The following is a 22,781-nucleotide window of genomic DNA, read 5'->3' on the forward strand; positions in this document are numbered from 1 at the left end:
CTCTTCTCGCGGTGCTGCCGCGAGGGGTAGCGGCGGAGCGCCCGGTGCGCGGGGGTCGGCTCTCTCCTCGGTCCCCCTCCCGGCGCTGCGGAGCCGCGATGCCGTCGCCGCTCAGGCGCCCTGGGAGGCAGCGGCCGCTGCCCGGCCCGCGCTGCGGTATGGCTGCGGGGGCTGAGGAAAGCTTCCCGGAGAAAACGCGTCGCTGTCGTAGCGCGCTCTGAAATTCTGCGTGGCGCGTATCGCGATAGAGCCGGCTGTGGGGAGGGAAAACTGCACTGCACCGCACCGGTTCGCGCTTCACATTGCGGTTGACAGAGTGACGCTTGTCAGATGCTCCGAAACAGTTCTCCAGAATTCTGTTGCTAAGACGTTGTTTTTCTTAAATGGCCTTTTACCAGGTCGTCAGAAGTTCTGTTTAAATACATCATTATTACTACTATTTTTAAAATAAGGCTGTAGTTACTGCGTCTTAGCAGCCTTGTTACGTGTCAGGTTTTGAATGTGGCTAACTATGTACTTAAGCTATGCTGGACTGCTCTTTTTGAAAAAGTTGCTTGGATTCCCTTTCCCCCATATACTACGCTAAAGTATCCCACCAGCAGTTTGTGCTGCAAAGGATGTTAATAATGCTCATGAAGCTGGTTTTTTGTTTGTTTTTTTTCCCCTCTTCTTTACACTTTGTCTAACACTGAATTTTGTACGTCTCCTAAAAGTAAAGGTAATCCAACCAGAATTCTGCATCTTGCGGTGTAATTTTCTTTTTTTACCTATCCAAACCATGGTGTTTGCAAACTAGCAGAGTCTGCTTGATAATTTTGTATCCCAGAAACTGTATTTCCCATGAGTACTTAATATCCTTACCTCTCAGTTTTTCTGTCTAGATGTGAACACTGTTGGAATAATATTCGAGCCTCCTGCTAACACTCAACTTACTAGTTTTGTCTAAAAAAAGCAGTACTCCCTGCTTTCTTAGGCAAAGATCTGAAAAATTCTTTGAGGATAAATTTGTCAGAACAAAGCTCATTTTTGTTGAAGTGTTGCTTTGGACTGGAGTGCCACAAATGTTGGTCTGTACAACCCAAACAACCAGAGGAGCTATGAATGGCCAACTCCAGTTAGAAACGAGCATGTAGAGACTTTGTAGTTCAGGTTAGCAAAATGTAGTAGCTGCTGATGCAGTCAGTGTTGTATTTTGGTGGCACTGAGGTGCACCTTGCTAACCTGTTGTGGTAAAGTCATCTCCCAATGACGCTTGTGTAGATACTGAAGCATAGTTTCTGTACGGGCAGTGCTAGTCTCTTGCTTAGCATCATGATGGAGGTTCTCAGATTTTTTCATTCCATGGGGTTATGGAGTGGGAAAGGCTGAGAACTCTGTGCTGGAGGGGTGAGGGTGCTAACTATATTTTGTTGTAGATAGTCTGCCACTGAAATGCTGGTATGGAAACCTGCCTAATGTGTAAAGGTCTTCAGGGTGTGATAACTTTGAAACAAGTCTTCTTGTAATTCATGCTAATAAACATGTAGTATATAATAATTAAGCTATTAAGATGTACCTTCTGTGATTGAATAAGCCATGGTACAAAAGAAATGGCTATAATGCCTTCATGTAAAAGGGGTGTGCCAGTAATGTTTGTGAACAAGTGAGGCTTTAATAAAGCCCCAGTTCAGTCTTTTAATGTAAGTTCTTATCTTGCCCTCGCTCATGTGTTTCTTATCTTCCTGTCTTGAAGTGTAAGGCATAACTATAGGGATTACACTTGTTTTCTTGTGGTTCATTAAAAAAACAACCACAAAACAAACAAACAAAAACCCTCAAAAACTTCCCCTCAATGCTGTTTTTAATATGGTATAACTTACATGCTTGACACAGGTAATATATTGGATAGAAGGAATAGTAACATAAGCAAGTTGAATGACCTTGGTGTGGAGTTTTTATGTATGAATTAGTTATACTTGCTGTGCACCTGAGCTAAACAAGCTTAGTTCCTACGTGAAATCAAAAGTTACATAGCAGAAGGCTGAAAACAGTATTGATGTATAATCACTGTGAAGTTGGTTATGGTAGTTTGAGATATTGTCCCTTTGCCAGAAATTGCCATTCCTTCTCATTTAAGCTGTTACTAAGCATGTTTTGAGTTAACTAGACTGTGAATTTATAATTAATTGGATGGAGTTATACTTAGATAGTCTGTGGGTGGCAACCTCTGTTAGAGGCATGGTATAAAATACAGGGAATAGTAACATCATGGCTGTTTAACCAGTGACTGTCGGATTGAGGCTGAGATCAAGTTTCTGTTTTCAACATGCCATACGCTATCAGGCTCAGTTGTGTGTTAATTTTTTTTCTAGGAAAACTACTATTTGAGCCATTTGAGTTACTGAACATGAAAAAGAAGGTTGTTTCTGGGTAATTTAGAAGCACCTGTAGCTTTAACCGCCTACTAGTCATATGATTAGAGCTTAAAAAAAGGGACTAGTCACTTTGCAAATTACTCTTTTGAGATGCAGGAGTTCTAGGGGAAAGATAGTGGATGGCTAAAAACATGTTTTATTTCATGAAGTATTCATGGTCTTCAGAAAAACATTGCTGGCAACAACAGTGTGAGGTTTGAAATAAGACAATCCTTCCCTTCCTGTACACACAGTTCTGAGGTGGTAAAGCTAGGTAACCTCTTGGGTACCAGTGGAAATTCTCCTTGCCTATGTAAAGTTGCCCCCAATGTGTATTTATTACTCCTGCTCATTTGGTAAGCACGTTTTTGTGGACACTGTTTTAAATTCATCCATTTCTGCATGTTTTAAAAACAAATACATATCCCACACATACTAATATACATAATCCTTTACTTACAATCCACACTTAAAATCTTTTTGATTCAACCAGTCTCCCTCTTTTCTAGATACTTGAGTTACTTAATGCAGATGAAAAACTCTTGAGTGCGTGTGGCTGCTCTTCTCTGTGGCCCAGCCTGTCATAGGCTGAGTCACGTGGACACACTGCGCATGCAAATGTAGATATTGCTCCTCTTTAATATGCTTTTAATAGTTTCAATATTTTCTTAGAGGAGAACAAAAGTGCTAATAAAATCATTGTGTGTTTTCCTTACTGATAAACTTCAGTTAAAAAATATTTTTCTTGATAGCTACATCTAGTTGATGTTATCTAGAGGGAGAGCTAAATGATCTTTTTCAGCTGTGACTTTCACCCACGTATCTCTGCTGAACTCAAAGTGCAGATTCAGTATTGTAAGAGATGTAGTTTTGCTTGTTGGTGATCATTCAGGAAGAAAAGTCAGTCTAATCTTAGATTTCAGGCCAAGCCTGCAAAGCCAGCAGGGAATCTCTACTATAACTGTGAAAAGAAATATATTTCTTCTGGATGCTGTCAGGACCTGAATATTTTGACAACTGTGTCACTTCAAAATTTTCCAGAGTAAATTTCTTTAAGAAAGTCTTTTAAATTAAGTTTGTGTGACAGGAAATAGCTAAGATTTGAACACCCAAACTGAACTTTTTTGGCTGGTGAATGTGCACTGCATTTGACTTAAGTTCTTTATGAGGATACTAATTATTAAGGAAAAATAAACCGTACAGCTAGTGAGTTAAAATGCTGAGACTTAATTTATGTTGTCTAAAAGTCTACTTAAAAAAGCATTTGATCAACTGTGGTGCTGTGTAGTAATCTGATACTTAGGGGTTAGATATTGCTCCACACACTGGTGTGTGTTTGTGATAAAGGTAGATAGCTTTTCATGCCGTTAGGCTGCAAATCTTGCCTGTCAGGAGTTAGTGAACTGCAGATGAGTTTCTGCCTCAACACGGAATAGCTGTCAACCTTTTGTTCAGTTAGGCAACACTGAGAACAGTGCTAAACTTCTGCGTACATGACATTTGAAAGCTGATCTGGGTTCACAAAAAAAATGTCCAGGAGCATCACCATAAGCCATTAAAGTTTAGGTACTTGTAATTGTTTTAAATAACTTTTCCGTATTTATGTATTGGCTTAGCCTCACAGTTCTTGGTAGTAGATTTTTTTTTTTTGCTGTGTACAGAGAAGACAATATATGTGTAACTCTTGAGGTGCAGGAATTCTAGGTGAAAGATATAAGGCAGTAAAAAGGTGAACACAAAAATAACTCCCTCCATGTATCTCTTTTGTGTATATCATCCTCTGCATTTTTGAGAAGAGGGATTGAGAATGATACGGTACCTAAAGCACTTTAAGCTTAACTAAGCACCCTCTGCCCTGCCCTGCACTGTTTCAAATTTGAGATCTTGCAGAGGCTATCTAGCAAGCAGACATCTAGCTGATTCGTTTTCCATGATTTTTGTAACCTGTAGAAACTTCACGTTCAGTTAGTATTTTGAGAGTTCAGTTAATACCTGTAATAATAGGTAAGCGGTATTGTAGTCTTCAGGTAGCATTTTTTTTCTTCTGTAATTAGCCTATAGTCACGGTTGCTTTTAAGTAAACTGAATGGGTTAGAAAGCAGTTCCTCTTCATCAAGTAACAGAATGTGTGTGTACATTTATATGTGCTATGTAGCTACAGAAAACTTCCTTTCTTTTCCTCACTAATTGCATAAAGAAGTGGCATCTGACAGAGAAACAATGTGAGGCTGCATTACATATCTCTAAAATTGTCCTTCAAGTCAAGACAGCTTTAGTAAAATCATTACTTTTCTGTCTGAAGAAAAATGATTTTTTTTTTTTTTTTTTTTTGTTGCTCAAGCTTGCAAATCTTCTTAGGATATCTTCCAAAAAGTTCATGAGCTGTAGTCTAGAAGGGATGGGTGTACAAGTGACTGTTAGAGGTGTGGTTATGTTTGGAGACTCGTTTTGCAGCATAGTAAATAGCTTGAGGCTTCAGCGTTTTTTAAAAAAAAACAACTGTTCTTGAATCATCTTCATATCTGTATTCCAGTACTTAATTGCATTGCTCTGACCATGCTGCATATGTCTATCTGGTTATCATTTCACTGCTGATCATCGACTTCTTCCCTATCTTTTAAAGCCCAAGGCTCATTTCATTTCTGGACTTAACAGCTGATCATCCTAATGTTCTCTGCTGGGTAGTTGAATTGTCTCGTCAGCCTTTTTATTTGAGACTACTAAATATCAGCTGGCTGGCTAATTGAGAAATTGAAACTGTTTTTAATGAATTTGGCAAAGCCCACTGGAATTGTCTGAGGCTGTAGTTGTGTATTTTTCAGTGCGCATATTTGGAATCAGTTTGTTAATTCTGAAAGCAAGTCTTTTTATTAATATAAGAACTGAAGATGCTGCAGTCATGGCTTCCTTTTAAACCAATAAATTATATATTATAAAAAAAGTAGCTGTGATTTGTAGAGCTCCTATTTGAGTAAAACCAAAAGTGTGGAAACAGTTCAGTTGCAGCTTCAAATCATAATGTGCGTTAGAGTGCATTTTTTCTCTTTCTATCCTTACTGGGTTCTGACAGTGTTGTGAGAAAGTATTTGGCTACTCTTATGCAGCATGTTGGGTTTGAAGGAAGACATGGCAACAAGGCAAGAAAGTGAAAATTAGCAAACAAGTATTGACATTTTTATACATTACGCTACCCTGCAGGGTTATGTGTTCACTACATTTTAAACAATTGTTTTAAAAGTAGAGGAATGGGAAATGAAAATAGCACTAGCTCTTCTGATTCTTCGTTGAAGGATGTTATTATTGTATCCCCGTACATTTTAGCTGCTATGGTAACCAGTTAACTTACTGACAATCAGCAGATAAAGTTTAGACATCGTTATGTACATGAAGTACATTTTTAAAAAAAATTATGTAAATTCTTCCATGTACATTTTCCACAGTATTAAGGGTTGTACTTTCTTTTGAAACTTAGATCAGCTGCATCCAAAAAGTATTAAATAAAACTTTTGATACAGGTCATTTGCAGCATGTATACAAATTAGTTTAGATAAATCATGCATTGTCCTACAAACTAGTTATTTCTGGCTTATTGTAATATAGCTCCTGAATTTTTTCCAGCAGCATAATAAAATGGCTAATCAGGTGAATGGTAATGCGGTACAGTTAAAAGAAGAGGAAGAACCAATGGATACTTCCAGTGTAACTCACACAGAACACTACAAGACACTGATAGAGGCAGGCCTCCCACAGAAGGTGGCAGAGAGACTTGATGAAATATTTCAGACAGGTATAATATGCATTTCTTGTTTCTGATTGGTTATGAAAGTGAGGGCATACCATTTTCAAATTTTTATAGATTAAGGTTTAAAAATTTGTTGTTTTTGATCTGTGTAGCTCTGAATGTTTTGCTACTTTGACTTCCCTAAAGGCAAATTGGGTTTGACATTGACTAATTACTTGACACATCCTTAGTGTTGTATGTGATATCTTAGTTGCTTTAGGGCACAGAGCACTAGTTTCTTAGATGTTGTCAAATAAAGATGTATGTTTGAGCATACTAAACTGTACATATTTTTTTTCTTCAATCCGAATCATCATTTTGCTTTTACTTTTCTACTGTCAACTCCTCACAGTGGTTCTTAAACACTCAGAAGCTGGATAGGTGACTTAGCAAGGGAAGCAACTAGCTTGTCTTGCCTGGGACTACATTTGAATTGAGTCTGCCTGTGGATTTTTTGTTCTCTCTAGTTCTGAGTGGACAGTTTAATCCATGCTGGTTATTACACCGAAATGTTCAGTTTGACATTAACCGCTTTTCAACAAAGTTGAGGACTAAGCTATCTAGCAAATTGAGTAATACCTTGCTGGTAGCAAGTGCTCTCTGCAACTTCTAGAGAGGTTTCTTTATATACAAAGGTTTTTCTATTTTGTTTTTGTAACCCCCTTATTTTGTCCTATAGACAGAGGCTTCCTTTTCCTCTTTAGAGTGTGTTCTGTGAACAGATTTACAAGAAGCAGTAGAACTGCTCTGTGTGCTGATCTTGAATGCCTTGGTGGCAAGATGACAGTTTTTGTTGAAAAGAGTCAAAATTCCACTGATCAAGTGAAGGCAGTTCAAAAACAATACCTGACCAATCTTCAGTATGATACTCTGGCTCACGTGGGTGATGTCTTTTGGAAGTCATTCACAGTGAGCTTTCATCAAGCCTTTACCAGCTTTTATTGGCTTTAGACATGCACTTTCTAACTGTGGGTCACGATGATGTGCACTTGATGGTTTGAGAGAAGGTGTAAATGCCTGGGCAGAGGAACTTGTGGGGCTCTAACGTGTTGCAGTTAGGCTGCGTTGTGAGGAGTTCTCAAGCGATTTAAAAGCTTTTCAGCCCAGAACCTGACTATCTAGTATAATTCCACTGCATGAGTAACCTGAAAACATTTAATCACACTTCCTTAATGCCACTGAAGATGTTTGCATTGTGCAGGGGTTTGTCAGTGAAGCAAACTACTTTTGACACCCGAGCTAAATTTGGGCTTGAATTTAGGGATTTTTAATCTGCTGAGGTCTTATATGAAAGATACAGGTGCCTTCCAATATGCAGGATCACTTCTGAAATGTAGTCCTTGGGCTTGGCACTACTGTGCATTTTTCAAATTAAGTAGCAGTTAAATAATCTGTATTTTGGAGATCAAGCTGTTGCAAAGTGTGTGGAGTTCTTGGTATCTGTCCTAAATTTTGCTGTGTCGTTTAAAAAGTGCAAATCTTAAAATCTATACTTTCATGCTCCACAGCTTATGCAAATGCATTACAAAAGCAAAGAAATAACCTGTAAAGATCCTTAAAAAGAAAAAGTGCTTCAGAACTGGTCCAGTGTTTCTTGGGGGAGTCTGTACCTGTGAAATTAACATTAGCCTTTTCGGGTACATAGCAGGGCTCGAAATAATACCTTTTTGAATTCTGGCTTTTGGAACTGCATAGAGCAACAAAATGAGTTTAAAAAGAATAATTTAGACATATAGGTAGTCCACTGATTTTTGCTTTTTGAAGTTGGAGGAAAGAGTGAACAAACCATTCTACTTCCTAATATTTTGTGGGGTAGAGCTTCCTAAGTATTTGTTCATCAGTTAAGTAGCTCCTTTTCCAGGTACAATAGGATACCTGTAATGTTCAAGTCAGCTTACTCTAGAATAGCTCCATTCAAGAGAAGTGTGAAGCTTAAAACGAAAGACAAACAAACAAAATCCAAATTATTAGAAGTGAGCCAGAGTTCATTGTTTCAAACCCTGGTGTGTAATACTGCTTTTATGCAGCAGATTGGCTTCTTGAATGTTAGAAAACTGTTTACACATGGGGTATAATCTTGCACATCAGTTAGTGCTTAGGTATATACATTTTAATTTAACTTTTTTCATTGTTGTACTCATGTTCTTTCATATACTTGTGTAGGAATATGTAATTATATTAAATGTATAATTCTGTTGCTATGGAACGTAACTTTTTGACTTTAAAAGCAAACTGCATAGTTCTTAGTTTGTATAAAATTCAGTAGAAAACCTGTAACTTCTTTATCTTTAACTTTTAGGGTTGGTAGCTTATGTCGATCTTGATGAAAGAGCAATTGATGCTCTTAGGGAATTTAATGAAGAAGGAGCCCTCTCTGTATTACAGCAGTTTAAAGAAAGTGACCTGTCGCATGTACAGGTAAGGTGAGAGCTCCAGGAGTCTGAGCACATAAGTATAAAAAGTGTTCTGGCACTATTGGCAGGAGAGTTGTAACTTGGAAATAAATTCTTTGATGTTGCTGTGTTCTTATATTTCAAATCCAAATCACAAGCCTGTTAAAAATTGCCTTATATGTGTAGGTATTTGAGTGCAAAGCAAAAGCTCCCAGATAATAAAAATGAATGTGCAATTGAGAAAATAAGGTAAAAATACTGTCTGGAATCTGATGATTTTTTCAGTCTGACAAGTTTGTTCAATTACTTGTTATATTTTTGTAAAGGATTCTTTTGACATTTTTGTTTATTGCATTGGCTTGGTATAGTGACCTCACGGTGTGGAGTGTAAGATTCGGTGGATTCCCAGGGCTTGTCGTACACACAATTGAATTATTTTGTAAATTGTATCTACAGAACAAAAGTGCATTTTTATGTGGAGTTATGAAGACCTACAGGCAAAGAGAGAAACAAGGCAGCAAAGTACAGGAATCAACGAAGGGACCAGATGAAGCAAAGATTAAGGTAACATTTAGAAAATACTGATTACTCTGTAGTATCTGGTATATTACCTGTACACAGACTGAAGTAATTTTGGATGTCCTTAAAAAGTATCAATACTACCTGGATAAGTATATTTACACTTAGCTTTAAAGAAATGTACACATGATAGAGATTCAAAAGAGGGAGTGCTTGTTTGAAATGCAGATATTCCTGATGACACAATTGGCAAAAATGCATGAACTTGGTGTTATGTAAGGTCTATGAAAACATTGATATCTATTTAAGAATTGTCTTAGTTGTCCTTTTATCTTAAGCTTTTACGCACTTATAAAATTACTTTGAGACTGATTGGGTATTTCAGCAAGGTATTAGTATATTAAGTAACTCTTCTGTTGTGCAAACACCCAAGTACAGAGTGGGTGAAAAGAATTGTCTGGTGTTCTGGAGTTCTTGGGGTACTACATACAAAATGTAAAATAAGGGAAAAGAAAAATTCGTTCTTTCCAGTGACCTTGCAGTGTAAAACAAATGTTGCTGTTTGAGGTGGTGTCTTTTTTAAACCTCCAAAATAACGGGGGTTTTTTGTAGGTTCTGTCTGTCTATATATACCTTGTTAGCAAATGTGGCAAGGTGCAGATAAGCAAATGCTTGTCTTGGGACGCTTTTTTATTCTTTATATTTTAACCCACTATCCTCCCCCCTGTAGCTAATGTGACGGGTTTTTACAGGCTTTGCTAGAGAGGACTGGCTACACTTTGGATGTAACTACCGGACAGAGGAAGTATGGGGGCCCTCCTCCAGATACTGTATATTCTGGTGTTCAGCCTGGTATTGGAACAGAGGTTAGTATATACAGATGAATCTAATTGTGTGTTTGTGCAAACTGATAAATAAGAAATCCTTGAAAATAAACTATATTACAAGTGAAAGTTTCAAGTATTGTAGAGGAAAGCATTCTTCTATGTGTGTCTTAGTCTTTCTTATCTCTCAGTATTCTGCAAAAGACAGGATAATAGGTTGTGGGGGAAAAAGCAGGTGTAATACACTAGTAAAGACTATGTAAAATTTCTTAAAATGTAAAATAGATCATTAAATTCTCAGACTTCATGGTCCACCCTAGAGCTTATGGTCCATCACTTAAAAAGTGACCATGTGGGTATTAGCTCTATAGATAGGTAAAAGTGTGACTCAAAGGTACTTGATTCTGTTTACAACATAAATGGTATTTAAGTGACAGTAGCAAAGTTTATTTAATGCAAAGTGCTGAAAGTGAAAAAGACTTGTGTATTGTGTAAAGATACTCACATACAGAGTTTTGAAGAGGACAGCTGAGGTTAGTAATTATTAAGGAATTGTTTGTTGCTTTTGTTTCAATCTACCTGAAAACATCCTTGATGCTTGCATGGACTGACAGTGGAAGTACTGCACTGAAAGAGTCCATGTAGCTTGTTTTCTTTTGTAAATTTTTGCATTTCTGCATTCAGAAAGGTGGCTTAAAAGTTGTTTACCAACTTGGTGGTGTTGCCAGGGTGATTATATGATGGTATATAGTTTTATTTAATTGCACCATGCTTCACTGACATTAGGAAACATTTCTTTACTGAGAGGGTGGTCAAACACTGGAACAGGCTTCTTGGAGCAGTGGTTGATGCCCCAAGCCTGTCAGTGTTTAAGAGGCATTTGGATGATGCCCTTAATAACATGCTTTAGCTTCTGGTCAGCACTGAAGTGGTCAGGCAGTTGGACTAGATGATTGTTGTAGATCCCTTTGAACTGAACCGTTCTATTCATGACTGAAAATACTTGACTCATCTTAAGTATTTTGTCCTATTGGTGATGGTTAGCCTCTTTAGGCAGTCATAGGAAACCAGTGAAGTTGGCTTTGCTTTAATACTATTAAGAGTATGTTTTTATACTTTTAAGTTTCCTGAAGCTTGCTAGAATGGGTAACTTGTGGAAACTCCCTTAAGATAAGAACATAAATGCTTCTGCCACGAATCCAGCATTAGAGGTTGTAACAATACCTACCCAACTACTTATAGAAACCATACCTCTACCAAATTAATTTATTGCTGGCATTTTCTGGGATTTAAAGACTGATTATTGCTTTAGACATGCTGCTTGGTTTGACTGGCTGAGATGCTGAACACCTTGTTGAAACTGGTATATGCTCTATTAAATTTAGTCTTTAGCTCTTGCTGTTGAGGTCTGAGGCATAGTAATCAACTTAAACATGATCTTATGATCTGGTAGACTAGGCAGAGTATGTTTGAACACAAGTGGCTGGAGATTATTGTCGCACTTTTTTTTCCCAAAATGAGGTGAGTGTGTTTGGTTTTTGTTTGTTTGGTTTTTTTTTTAAGCTTTTGAGAACCATTTCTTTTGTCCACAATAGTTCTGGTTATATAGGAATGTAAATGCCTCTTTTCTAATACTGTGGGTAAAAATATGAAAAAAACACAAGATGTATCCCTTTGGATTGCAGCAGTGAATCTTTTGTGTTTGAAACTTACTTAAATACTGAAGCTCTCAGCTTGTGCCAGCTCAGGTATGTTGATGCCAGAGCTGTCATTGATGTCAGTAATGGCAAACTTCTGTTTTTTAAGGATACCCAAGTACTGTTATTGATTTCAAGAAGATATGTACTATGTGGAATTTTTTCCCTGAAGATGTATCAGATCTTTCTGCTGTAAATATTTGTACACCAACTAATGTGTCTTTTTAAAACACAAAGTGGAATTCATTACATGTTAACTGCAGCTTTAACCCTCTTTCAGTATGTACTTGAACATTGTGCAGTAAAACTACAGTATTGATATGTAAATTTATGGATGTTCAGCATGTTGAACATTTACAAATTGTCACAGTGAACACTGTGCTGAAAGGATTATGTGGGTGAAACTGTCCAATGTATTTTTTTTCAAGTGGGTGGGCTTTAAGAGCAGCTGGACCTTTTTGGAATGTGATTCTGTAATAAAGACAAAGTAGTTACAGCTGTGCAGAAGCTTGGAGGAGAAAATAATTGCAATAGGTTTTGATATTAAACTTGAGTATTCATTTTATTTAAGGATTTGCTCCTCCCATGTAAAGCATTTTGCTTATAGTGAGGTCACATGATGTTGATGCTTGGAGAAGTTTATGGGAGTGTTTATTGGGTAAGAATGGAAACAATTATTTGGGTGTTTCCTGCTCTCCTTACACTGGCTTTGTCCTTTGCATCTGCAGACATTGATAACTGCTTATCCTCAAGGGGCTTGTACAGTGCTCCTTTGTTTTGATTAAAATTTCTAAGGTCTTTTTCTCTGTGTTTTCTTATTCCCTGTTACACCAGCTGTTCTTTTTAAAGTTAAAGATGGTCGGAAGAGTTCTAAAGAATTTTTTATATATATATAAAAATATATATATATATATATATACACAGGTATATATATACACAGGTGTATATATATACGTGTATATGTGTATATATACACATGTATAAAGATGGTTGGAAGAGTTTTAAAGAATTTTTTATATATATATATAAAAAAATATGTATACACACACACTTTTTTTTTTCTCCCCTGAAGGACAAAGTCTAGTCAGTAAGCATATGTGGAAATTCGAGGTCATGTTTGAACTTGTGCATCTTGCTAGTAAGCTATGAGCAAACTTTAGTTTGGTTATGAAAATGCTTGAGCTGTGTATTTCCTCACTTACCTATTCTGCAAGGTTTTGGTCCCTAGCAGGTTGTTTTGTAGTTTATTCTAAACACTCTGAACGCTCTTAATCACACTGTCGTGACTAGTCTTTGATACAGGAGTTCTTTTGGAGATTCTTCTATAAACCACCAGATTAGATTTAAGAAAATGGTCAATTTCTTGAATGTCTTTCAGCTTATAGATTAGTTTTGCACCCTTTGAGATGCTGAAGCTTTTGTGTATGCTGTCAAGAAGATGCTTAGAAGGGTCACAGTAAGGATGATTTCTAAAGGGAGTATTCATATTCCATGAAGAAAAATAAATTCCTTGGCAGGGGGCAATTATTAGAATGGGTCCTTGAACTGGAAGACAGTAACTGATGATTTGCATAACTTCTCAAGCTTTGCTTAAGTACGCTTGCTCTATGCTAATTGTAGTTTATCATTTTACTAAAGTGTATATGCAAGCAGTGCTGAAAAAAGAATTGTTTTTGTATTCTTAAATTCCTTTTTTTCTTTTCTACACAAAACTACTTTAAGTTGTCTAATTGTGGTTTAAAATAAACCAGTTGCTCAGCAACATTGGAGGACGCATAGGCAGTAGTAACATCTACATAGCAATTTCAGTAACTTCTGAAATTAAGTGCAGACAAGACAAGGAAAGACAAGGTTATAAATATTTCATTAAATTCAGTCACAACAAGGAGGACTTTAAGTGTATGGGGAGCAAAAGGAATTTAGTCCTAAGTCCACTGCTAGTCAGGCATGATGAAGCTTGCATGCAAACAAGACAAGCATTCAGTGTTTCGGTTGGATAATGCTGGATAGTAAATCCAACATCATATCTGTAGTGTCTGCATTTGTGGGTAATATCTAATGAAGTTGAGCTGTATTTGCTGAACAGGTTAAAATACATATTTTTCACTCGTATCTTCAGTCTGGTGACTGAGGAGCTTTGAGTTGTTAAATTGAGGAAAATTGAAGGATTTTTGTTTTGTTTTGTTCTTTTTTTTCTTTAGAGGAGGGAAAAAAAAATACCTGACATGCCTATGGCCTGTCCAGACTGTTACACCAAAAATTGAGGTGGTGACTGGTGTGGTACTTGATTTCCGTCTTTCACCTCTTGGTGTAAATTAATATAGTACCCTTTAAGGCATGATTTGAAGAACAGGAGGCTTCATTGGTAACTGTAAAATACAAGCCCTTTACCCCACTATAATAGGGATGGGGGAAAGCACTTTTCAAAATTAGCACAGTGCAGCTAGCATGAAGAAAGTTATTGACTTAAGTCTGTACTGATTGCTGGATTGGTTTCAGTTTTATAAGAGCGGTCTCCAGGTAAAGTAAGTTCTACTCCTAAAGTTTTGAGAGACTTCTATTTCAGTGTTTTTCAGTGATGTAAAATAAAAACTTGAAAATTCTGTAAATAGATCATTTGCCTGTGATGTGCTCAGATGATGTGCAAGCTTAGATATCTATGTAACAGTTTAGACTATAAAATGGAGGAATTGCTACATGTCCTTTTCAGAGCTGAGATTTATTGGATAAGTATATGATAAACATAATCTCTGAATGTCATTATCAAGAATGCAAAATTACTTTTAGCTCTGTGAATGATAAGGTGGTATTGCATCTGCTCCTCTGTGGGTGCATGGTCAGAATTTGTAGTAAAAAGTCAGAGAAAGTTTGTGAGGCTAACTTGCAATCTGGAAAACGTTATGTTACTGACAATGTTGGGGCAATTTAAACTGCTTTTGTCCGTAATAAATTGAATGGGAAGAATCAGATGCTGTAATAACTCTAACTTAAGAAGCAATGATATAATAAACTCAGCAGGAGTTGAACTAGACAAAGCTTGTGTTGGATTTAATACACAAATGGAATGTTGCTTTTGTACTGGAAGAACCGTGGGGGTTCAAAGGTTTTTGCATTGTGTCAGAATTTTTTTCCACTTCCATATTATTTTTTTTTTTAAATGAAGATTGTAGATTTGGATGAGATGAAGCAGTCATGCGGCCTATGTTAATTAACACTTTAAATCTGGCATTTAGGACAGATTGACTGCAAAGCACATGAAAACCACTATTGGAAGGAGAGAGGTTTTGAAGAAGCTCTTGCAATGCTGCAGTACACTTCTATTAGCTTGTGATGACAACAGAAGAGGCTCAGTTGTTGAAATAACTGAAGGATGCATCATCTAGAGTGCAGAAGTGGATTGCACCCCCAATAATGCTCTCTAAAGTTGTTCATGAAACTGAAATCGATTTTTTTCCTAGTTAAGGCTTTTCATAATTCATCTTCTAAAACAGTGTTAAGGAAGAAGTAAAATGGAGTACTTTGTACACGTTCTTTAGGAAGCAAAACTGGAAAAAGTAAGTCTAATGGTCAGCAATTCCAACAAAGGCCCAGAAGTGATGTGGTTGCATCTTACCTGCTCAAGATCTCTTATATTGTTTCACTGATTGTGCCAGTTTCCAAAGTTTTTCCACTGTACTCTTGTTGTGGAACTAAAAAATGAAATAAGACATCTGATATTTACATTATTTCTTATTTCAGCAACTTTATTCAAGCTAATTAACATATCTAAAAAAAGTTATTGCAGATGTTTCTTCTGTCCGTTGCAAGATGTTCACCTGCTGTTTGTCATGTCTAGTATTGATCTTGTAGTTCATTAACATATTAAGGTTACAGGCTCAAAGCAAATTCACTTAGATGTGAATTACTCCCACAGAGTTATCTAGTCCTTCCAGTATGGATGGAAGTTACTCTAGAATATAGGTCAGATGTGAATGTATTCAAATTAAATCCTTAATTCTGTTTCTCATACTAGCTCCTAGAGTGTATTACCTGAACTGAACTGTAGTAGCAGTCTTGTGGAATTGTCGGTGGTCTAAAGTTTGTAGAGAGTGAGCCGAAGAGACTGGAAAGAAAGAAGGATACAGAAGCTTTCAGGATGGTAAATCTTTGGTAAATAGCTGGAAAAGTAGACTTTGTTTGTATTTGGATTAGGGTTTTTTCCTCTCCTCAAGTCTTGTGTTCTGGTGTGTCACCTTCAGTTTCAGCTGGAAGTGGTGGCATATGAAACGGAATTTAATGCAGACTTTTTACATTTGATTGACTTAAAACCAGTTACAGTTTGTGGAGAGTTCAGCTGACAGTTTCACTGTCTTAGTAGCAAGTTGTCTTGTGCATTTCCATGATGGTGTCAGTTTTTTGTCTTTAAAACTGCACATGGATTTTAGAATGAAATGTTCTGGGTAATGACAATGGAAATACCTATCTGTAGGAGTTTCTAAGCTTTTGGGGGAGATGGGGGCAGGGAAGGCCTGTTGGCTCTGCCATTAAAGTTTCACTTAGTATGATAAATCAGTTCCTTTTTTTCCCCAGTAGCAAATAAATCATAGTTGGCATTCACACTGAACTGAGAGAGGCTAAGCTAAGTCAAAGAAATGTTCTGGAAACTGAATTTCAGGAGTATCTGTATAACACACAGAAACATCTAAAGGTTCTAGTTTTCCTTTGGAGGAAAATAATTTGTGTTCTACATTTTCAAAATCAGAGTCATCATTCTGTCCTCACGGGTTTGTTCATATCAATGCTTACATGAACATTCTGAGTGTCTTCAGTGTTGGAATTACCGGCTAAGCCTTCAGTGCCAGATATGACTATGGCAAGGCCTTGCCTTGAGGGAAAAGGTTGATGAATCCTAGCTTCTTTTGCTACAAAAAAAATTTGAAACTAAAATAAATAGAATTTGATCTTAATGGGATTTTGGAATATTTTGCTTGTATTAGCAATTCAGAGATTTTGAGAATTCAGAGGAGAGCTGCAGTGATTAAAAAATTGGGGAGGGAAGCTTTCTAGGAAGATCTCAGCTGAAGAGATTGAACTCCTTAACAAAACTTTACAAAGTTTATTGTCATTATTCTGTGTAAGGAACAAAAATGAGGACTGCAGATTTTCTCAGACAAATATTAAAACCTTCAGTTGGTAGAAGCTGAAACAAGCACAGACAAGAAATAAGATTATGGTATATATTAAAAGTGGAAAATGTGTATTGGGCGATTTAAGGATTTTTGTAGAATTTTTTTTCTGTCTCTGTAGCTTTCTAATGAAGATTGGGTTACAGAATGATTTGAAAATACTGCAAGAGCAAGGAAGTGCTTGGCCTGCATTAATATAGGATACCCGGCTAGATAGTCTGTAAGGTCTTTGTTTTTAATTGCCAAAATTACAACCAGGTAAGAAACGTTTACCTCTTCAGTGGTGGAAATTTACAGCCTCTTCAATATAAATAACAAAACCAGGTTTTCCATATATAAAACCTGGTACTAACAGTGGGACATTTAGAAGACTTAGTAGGACATAGAATAACATTGGCTGCAGTGAAGGCTGCGGTGATGACTACAGTGTTTCTGCTGTGATGGTTTATGCTTCAATGTACTCCTTTCTCAGGAACTTTCAAGTATTAAGTGAGTTTGGATTTCTGAAAAAGCTTTGTTTAAGTGTCTTCTTCATTTTTAGGTTTTTGTTGGTAAGATTCCCCGAGACTTGTATGAAGATGAATTGGTACCACTCTTTGAGAAAGCTGGTCCAATTTGGGATCTGCGCCTCATGATGGATCCTCTTTCTGGTCAAAACAGAGGTTACGCTTTCATTACCTTTTGTAGTAAAGATGCAGCACAGGAAGCAGTCAAACTGGTGAGTAACTTATTTTCAGACTGGATGAGATAATGTAAACAGCAAGTACGTTGGTAATCTTTTAGATAATGAAGTCTTTGAAGTGTTTCATTAAAGCATGCATTGACAGACTTAAAATTTTATTTTCTTAAAAATTGCCTTCTGATTTGATTTAGTATATACAAATAATGTTCTACTTTATAGAACTGTAGTCTGCTATAGCCTACTGCAGTCTGCTAGCGTACTTGAGTGATTATAGTAAGAGCTTACTTGATTATGACTGGGAAATATATTCTTTAAGCTTCACTGAGTTTAAGTTTTATCACCCTTCCTACTATAAAGAGCTAATTAGAGATGTTTTGTTTTGCTGCTGCTGGTGTGCATGAGGTCTCTGACTTGGTGCTCTTTTTGGTTCACGGTGGCCTTAGTTCTTTCCAATGGCAGTCATGCAGTCTGCTCACTATATGGAAACCTGACTTGGCCTGCATCTAGACAGTTTGGCAAAGGACACAGAGCAATCCATAGAGGATTAAAATGAGAGACAGCAGTCTGATTGGGGCCCTGGTTCATTTGGCCTTGTCTCTGCCTGAGAAGAGGAAGTAGAATTAGAAAGTTCAATGTGTATCTCACAAGATTTTGGACATGGCTCTGAAATACTGCTTGTACTTTGTACCAAAACAGGTGAAATGCTTTATCTCATTTGCCTTAGCAGAATTCAGCTGATCCTGTATGAAGAAGGTGGTGGTGGTAGGGAACTTAAACATCTAGTTAAGCTGGGGGAAGGGAAAAAAAAACCCAAACAACAATGAAACCTAGAGAAACTTAAGAACTGCTTCTGTTGCATTGTAAAGGCTTCAGAAGGAGTTGTTGCTTCCAAATGTTCCAGTTTTTGTTCCCTGAAATTTTTTCATGTATTTAGAAATAGTCACAGTTGTTATGTTAGGCCCTTCCAGGGCTGGGAATTGCATGTCTCTGCTTAGGCTTTTTCCTTTCTAGAACGTACTTGGATGTTTCCTGAAGGAAATGCACAAAATATGTTTTTTGCAATTGATTGCTTCTGGGTTTCAGTATTTGAAGATGGTGGATATGAGTTACTGTCACTTACGAAGGAAAAATTGTTTTGAAACTTCTTTTTTTGACAGAGTTGAAGGTGCTCAGAATTGTTACTTTAAATTTTTACTGATTGAGGGAGATGAAAGGGAAAATGCTGAAGTGACAGTAGATGTAGCAAATGATGTGCCGCTGGTGGAAGACTGGCCTCCATACCCTGGATATTGCACCAAATAAGTGAATTTGTGTGAATATATTCCTTAAGTCCTATATCTGGATTCCCTTCCTTTCCCTCTTCCACACTACTATTATCTGGTAATGTGGCCAGGCTTATATTTAGGTGAAATATTTTCCACAGACTACTGGGGGGAAAGAAAATGGGACAGACACGTGCTACATTTTGGAGCTAATTAAACCTTGATAGCAAAGTGAGGTTCTTTCAGAAAACAAACTTGAAATTTTGAAGTCTTGGTTTCTGTACACCAGGTGGGCTTTCTGCTTGTGTTTGCAGGTACCGCGGCTTGGGAATGGGATTGATTGCATGTAAAATGGCTTTGTAAGATAAGATATAATTTGAAAAGCAGATTCAGATTAAGTTCATGGCACTGGAACACAAATTTTTATTGTGTGGTGAATACTGTTGTACATGAAGCAAAATTCTGAAATGTTTTTGTCTTCCTTAAAGTGATCTTGTTTGATAGCTTATGGTACCTTAACACTGTTCTAGTTCTTGAATATGAAGGTTACTGAAGGTATTGCTCTGTCATCTGTATGGCTACGTCTCAGGGTAAAAATGGCTGAAAACTTGCTTTTTTAAAGAGTTGGATGAGGTTTTCAGAAGCTGGCTGATGATCAAACATCCATCCTCTTAGGTTGTGTTTGAAAATATACCTAAAACAAAGATGATGGCTATCTTGAATTCTTACTTTTTTTTTTTTAAAGGTTGAACTCTTGTACCTTTAAAGACCTGTCAGGAGTGTTGGTGTTCAGAGTAATCCAACTGTGGGGACAAGCATGAAGCAGCAGGCTAACTTTTTTTAATGGGAAGTTTTAAAACTTAACAGTAAAATTTAGAGTCCTAGCATTTACAAGGTCCAAGAAATCCCTGTTGTGGGAGGTGGTGGTGGTGGGAACAAGGTCACACACTGATTCACACTTCTGAGTATCTCACAGCAAATATGTTCAGTGTTTAAAAGCTATCAAAGTGAAGTGGAAGAACTCATAGTATCTATAATGCTATGTATTTGCTTATTAATAACAGCCCCAATGACTGACATTGAGTCCCAGCACAGGAAGCAGTCACCAGTTGTCTAGGAAGATCTTTCAAGTTTGAGATGAACAGTAGGTGAATGAATTTACCCCATGCAATTTGTATCTGTTACACATTGTTCCTTGTGCATCAGTTTCTTTGTAGCTTTCTGTTCAGCAGAACTTCAGAAGTTTCTATGGAAAACCTAAGCTCGGCAATGTTTTTCCAAGTGAATGCTGACTCAAATACTGCAGTTCTAGTAATTCTCTTGCAATGCAAATTAAATATGCTACGTGTAAAAGTAGCAAATCACGAAGAAAATAGATGATTCTATGATTTTGGGGAATCTTTTTATCCATATTATTGTGGATAAAGCAAATGAATGGCTTTTTATTTTCTCAGTGTGACAACTATGAAATCCGTCCTGGGAAGCACCTTGGAGTATGCATCTCTGTGGCAAACAACAGGTTATTTGTTGGGTCAATTCCAAAGAACAAGACTAAGGAAAACATATTGGAAGAGTTCAGTAAAGTCACAGGTAAGACCTCCTTAATGAGTTTTTCACAGTGATCCCAAAATGCTATTCAGTCTCTCTGTTTTGTAGGTCTAGTTACTTGACAGATGCGTTCAGCTATCATTTAAACTATTTCCAAGTTGGATTCCAAGTTTGTTTCTGGTATAAATTTTATATATCAAATATATTTTATGGTGGAGTGTAAAGGGACTAGTGTCTGTTTTACTGATTGTTAAATGAATGATGTTGTAGGTTTACAATTTGAGATGGATACAGCACAAATGAACTCAGAAAAAAGTGAAGGTCCTAATTCTATTACCTGTTCTAGCTTCCTCTTGAAAACTCTGTATTTGTAACTATCTACAGTAGATTCTGCATTCACAACTGAGAAGTTTTTGGGGAGTCTCAAACAGATGTATTGTTGAGGAATGATGGGGAGGAGGGAATACTAAATCAGTTTAGAGGGAATGGTACTGTAGAAATAGCTAATGACAGATTAATTTCTGTCCCAGTTCTTCAGTGTTGTTCCCAGTATATGCAGCAAGTAGGAAGAAAAGATGCTTCTGCTTTAAATAAGAGATTGAGGTCTTGATCGCCTGGTCTTGTTCCTGTAGGAGAGTTTTAACCTACTGCTTCTTTTTTAGGATTGCTATTTATAAGTACTTCAGGGAAGTGGTGAAAGCAGAAGGTGAATACTCGTTTAGTTGCCTCTTCTCTTTTTGGAGAGATGTGAAAGAAATTCTTTCCAGCTTCCCCTCGAGGCAGGGAAGATGCCACGTATTAATGCTCACTGCTTTAAAATGTAAAAATTGTAACACAAAATATAGAAAACTAACACTGTGTGAACTGTTCAGGTTGATGTTTTGCAGGGCCTAATTGTGAGGTAAGTTTGTTCAGGAGAATTTCACCTGCTAGGTGACCTGTTTCTGGGTAAATTGGATGGATATCTGTTACTTGTTTTGCTTTTCTTGTGCTCCCTTCCCCTTTCAGGTGTTAAATTCAAAGGCTGTGTATTACAAAAAACAAGTGAAGGCATTTTAGAGTAAACTGTAGATTTTTTTTTTTTTCTTTCCTTTTGAAGCTTAATACTAAAGACGTGTTTTTCAGAGGGTTTGGTGGATGTAATCTTGTATCATCAACCTGATGATAAGAAGAAGAATCGAGGTTTCTGCTTCTTGGAATATGAGGATCACAAGTCAGCAGCACAAGCTCGCCGCCGCCTGATGAGTGGGAAAGTAAAAGTCTGGGGAAATGTTGTGACAGTGGAATGGGCTGATCCAGTAGAGGAACCTGACCCAGAAGTCATGGCAAAGGTAAATTAAAACTTAACTGGATGTTCTTGTGCTTTGGGAGGAATTTCTTTATGCTATAGTGACCAAGATTTGCTCCAGCTGAGCAGTGCTAGTTTTGAGGCACAAAAAGCAGTTAGATTTTCATAGTAAGCCATGTGAACTGGCATGGTCTGAGCACTGCAGATTAGTTGCCATTTTAAGACATTGGGAACATGCTGTTTTAACCTACCGTTCACATTTAAACTAGTAGTGTACAGGGTTCTCCTGCTGGATTGGCACATCAGTCTGTTCATTATCTGCTTCTGCTGATAGTGAATGCTAGGTGGGTATTTTATAAAACTATTTTCCAGAGTGAGATGAAGGTGAAGTTCAGTGTAGGGAATGATGTGCTCTTTATCCCTGCGTTTTGGGATAACTCTTTGCTACTCTTGAGGCCTATTATGAAAATTTTACTGGGATTTGTAGCATCCCAGAAGCAGAAAATCAAAGCTGGATATCCTTCTGGTCATGGAAGGGAACTGTGGAAGGAGAGAAGTTGTAGAAACTTCATACAGGTAACTACAAGGCTTTTTTTGTTGGTTGGTTGTGTGGGTGGTTTTTGTTGTTTTTTTTTTTTTTTTTTTAAACAGGTACAGAATTTACAAGGTTACCCAAAATTTCTTAAGGCAGAGAAGAAGGGAATAACATCTTACTAGTTTGTTAGTTCCCTTTGAGGTTTGACTTTTAAAGATTACAGCTTTCATTCTTATTTTTTTACCAGGTGAAAGTTTTATTTGTAAGAAACTTGGCCACTACTGTGACAGAAGAAATCCTTGAGAAATCCTTTTCTGAATTTGGAAAGCTGGAAAGAGTAAAGAAGTTGAAGGATTATGCTTTTGTTCATTTTGAGGACAGAGGTGCAGCAGTGAAGGTAGGTTGATTATTCTTTCCTAGCGAAATTGATGTGAGCAGTTTATTTTGTACAAATGGTTTTAAGAAATTTCATAGTAAATATCTAGATAAGAAAATTTGTAGAGCCCATTTAATAAGGTTCCCATTGCGAGAATTTTAACACTAATGATTTTGTTCCTATGACTTCAGTAGCTAGGAGGATGTGAAACTTGCAGATGTAGCAAGTTAACAAGTAGGCTGGAAAAGAGGTATAGACCAATGCAGGAGAGTCTAGAGAAGAAGGGGGGGGGGGGGGGAAAAAACACAACAAAATTTT

The 22,781-nt window shown here is 37.1% G+C and overlaps 1 protein-coding gene across 14 annotated transcripts in view; it reads left to right on the top strand.

Annotated features, from left to right (window-relative positions):
- Positions 1–22,781, top strand: part of HNRNPR (heterogeneous nuclear ribonucleoprotein R) — a 48,863-nt gene that overhangs the window by 358 nt on the left and 25,724 nt on the right. For 7 of the 14 annotated variants that reach the window (XR_774915.1, XR_774916.1, XR_774917.1 and 4 more), the window contains exons 2-10: positions 5,994–6,180; positions 8,474–8,592; positions 9,024–9,131; positions 9,839–9,952; positions 17,314–17,490; positions 20,171–20,306; positions 21,390–21,595; positions 21,925–22,128; positions 22,335–22,484. Coding sequence is in view for 10 of the 14 variants with exons in the window: in XM_010576275.1 (XP_010574577.1) it covers positions 5,994–6,180; positions 8,474–8,592; positions 9,024–9,131; positions 9,839–9,952; positions 17,314–17,490; positions 20,171–20,306; positions 21,390–21,595; positions 21,925–22,128; positions 22,335–22,484 (1,401 nt within the window). In the remaining 4 variants the exon portion in view is untranslated. Of the gene's footprint in view, positions 1–5,993; positions 6,181–8,473; positions 8,593–9,023; positions 9,132–9,838; positions 9,953–17,313; positions 17,491–20,170; positions 20,307–21,389; positions 21,596–21,924; positions 22,129–22,334; positions 22,485–22,781 lie in introns of those variants that run through there. The other 7 variants (XM_010576274.1, XM_010576278.1, XM_010576280.1 and 4 more) reach the window with 7 other exon arrangements.

This window comes from Haliaeetus leucocephalus, unplaced genomic scaffold, assembly GCF_000737465.1.
Source record: "Haliaeetus leucocephalus isolate CR32 unplaced genomic scaffold, Haliaeetus_leucocephalus-4.0 Scaffold517, whole genome shotgun sequence".
Classification (NCBI taxonomy): Eukaryota; Metazoa; Chordata; class Aves; order Accipitriformes; family Accipitridae; genus Haliaeetus; species Haliaeetus leucocephalus.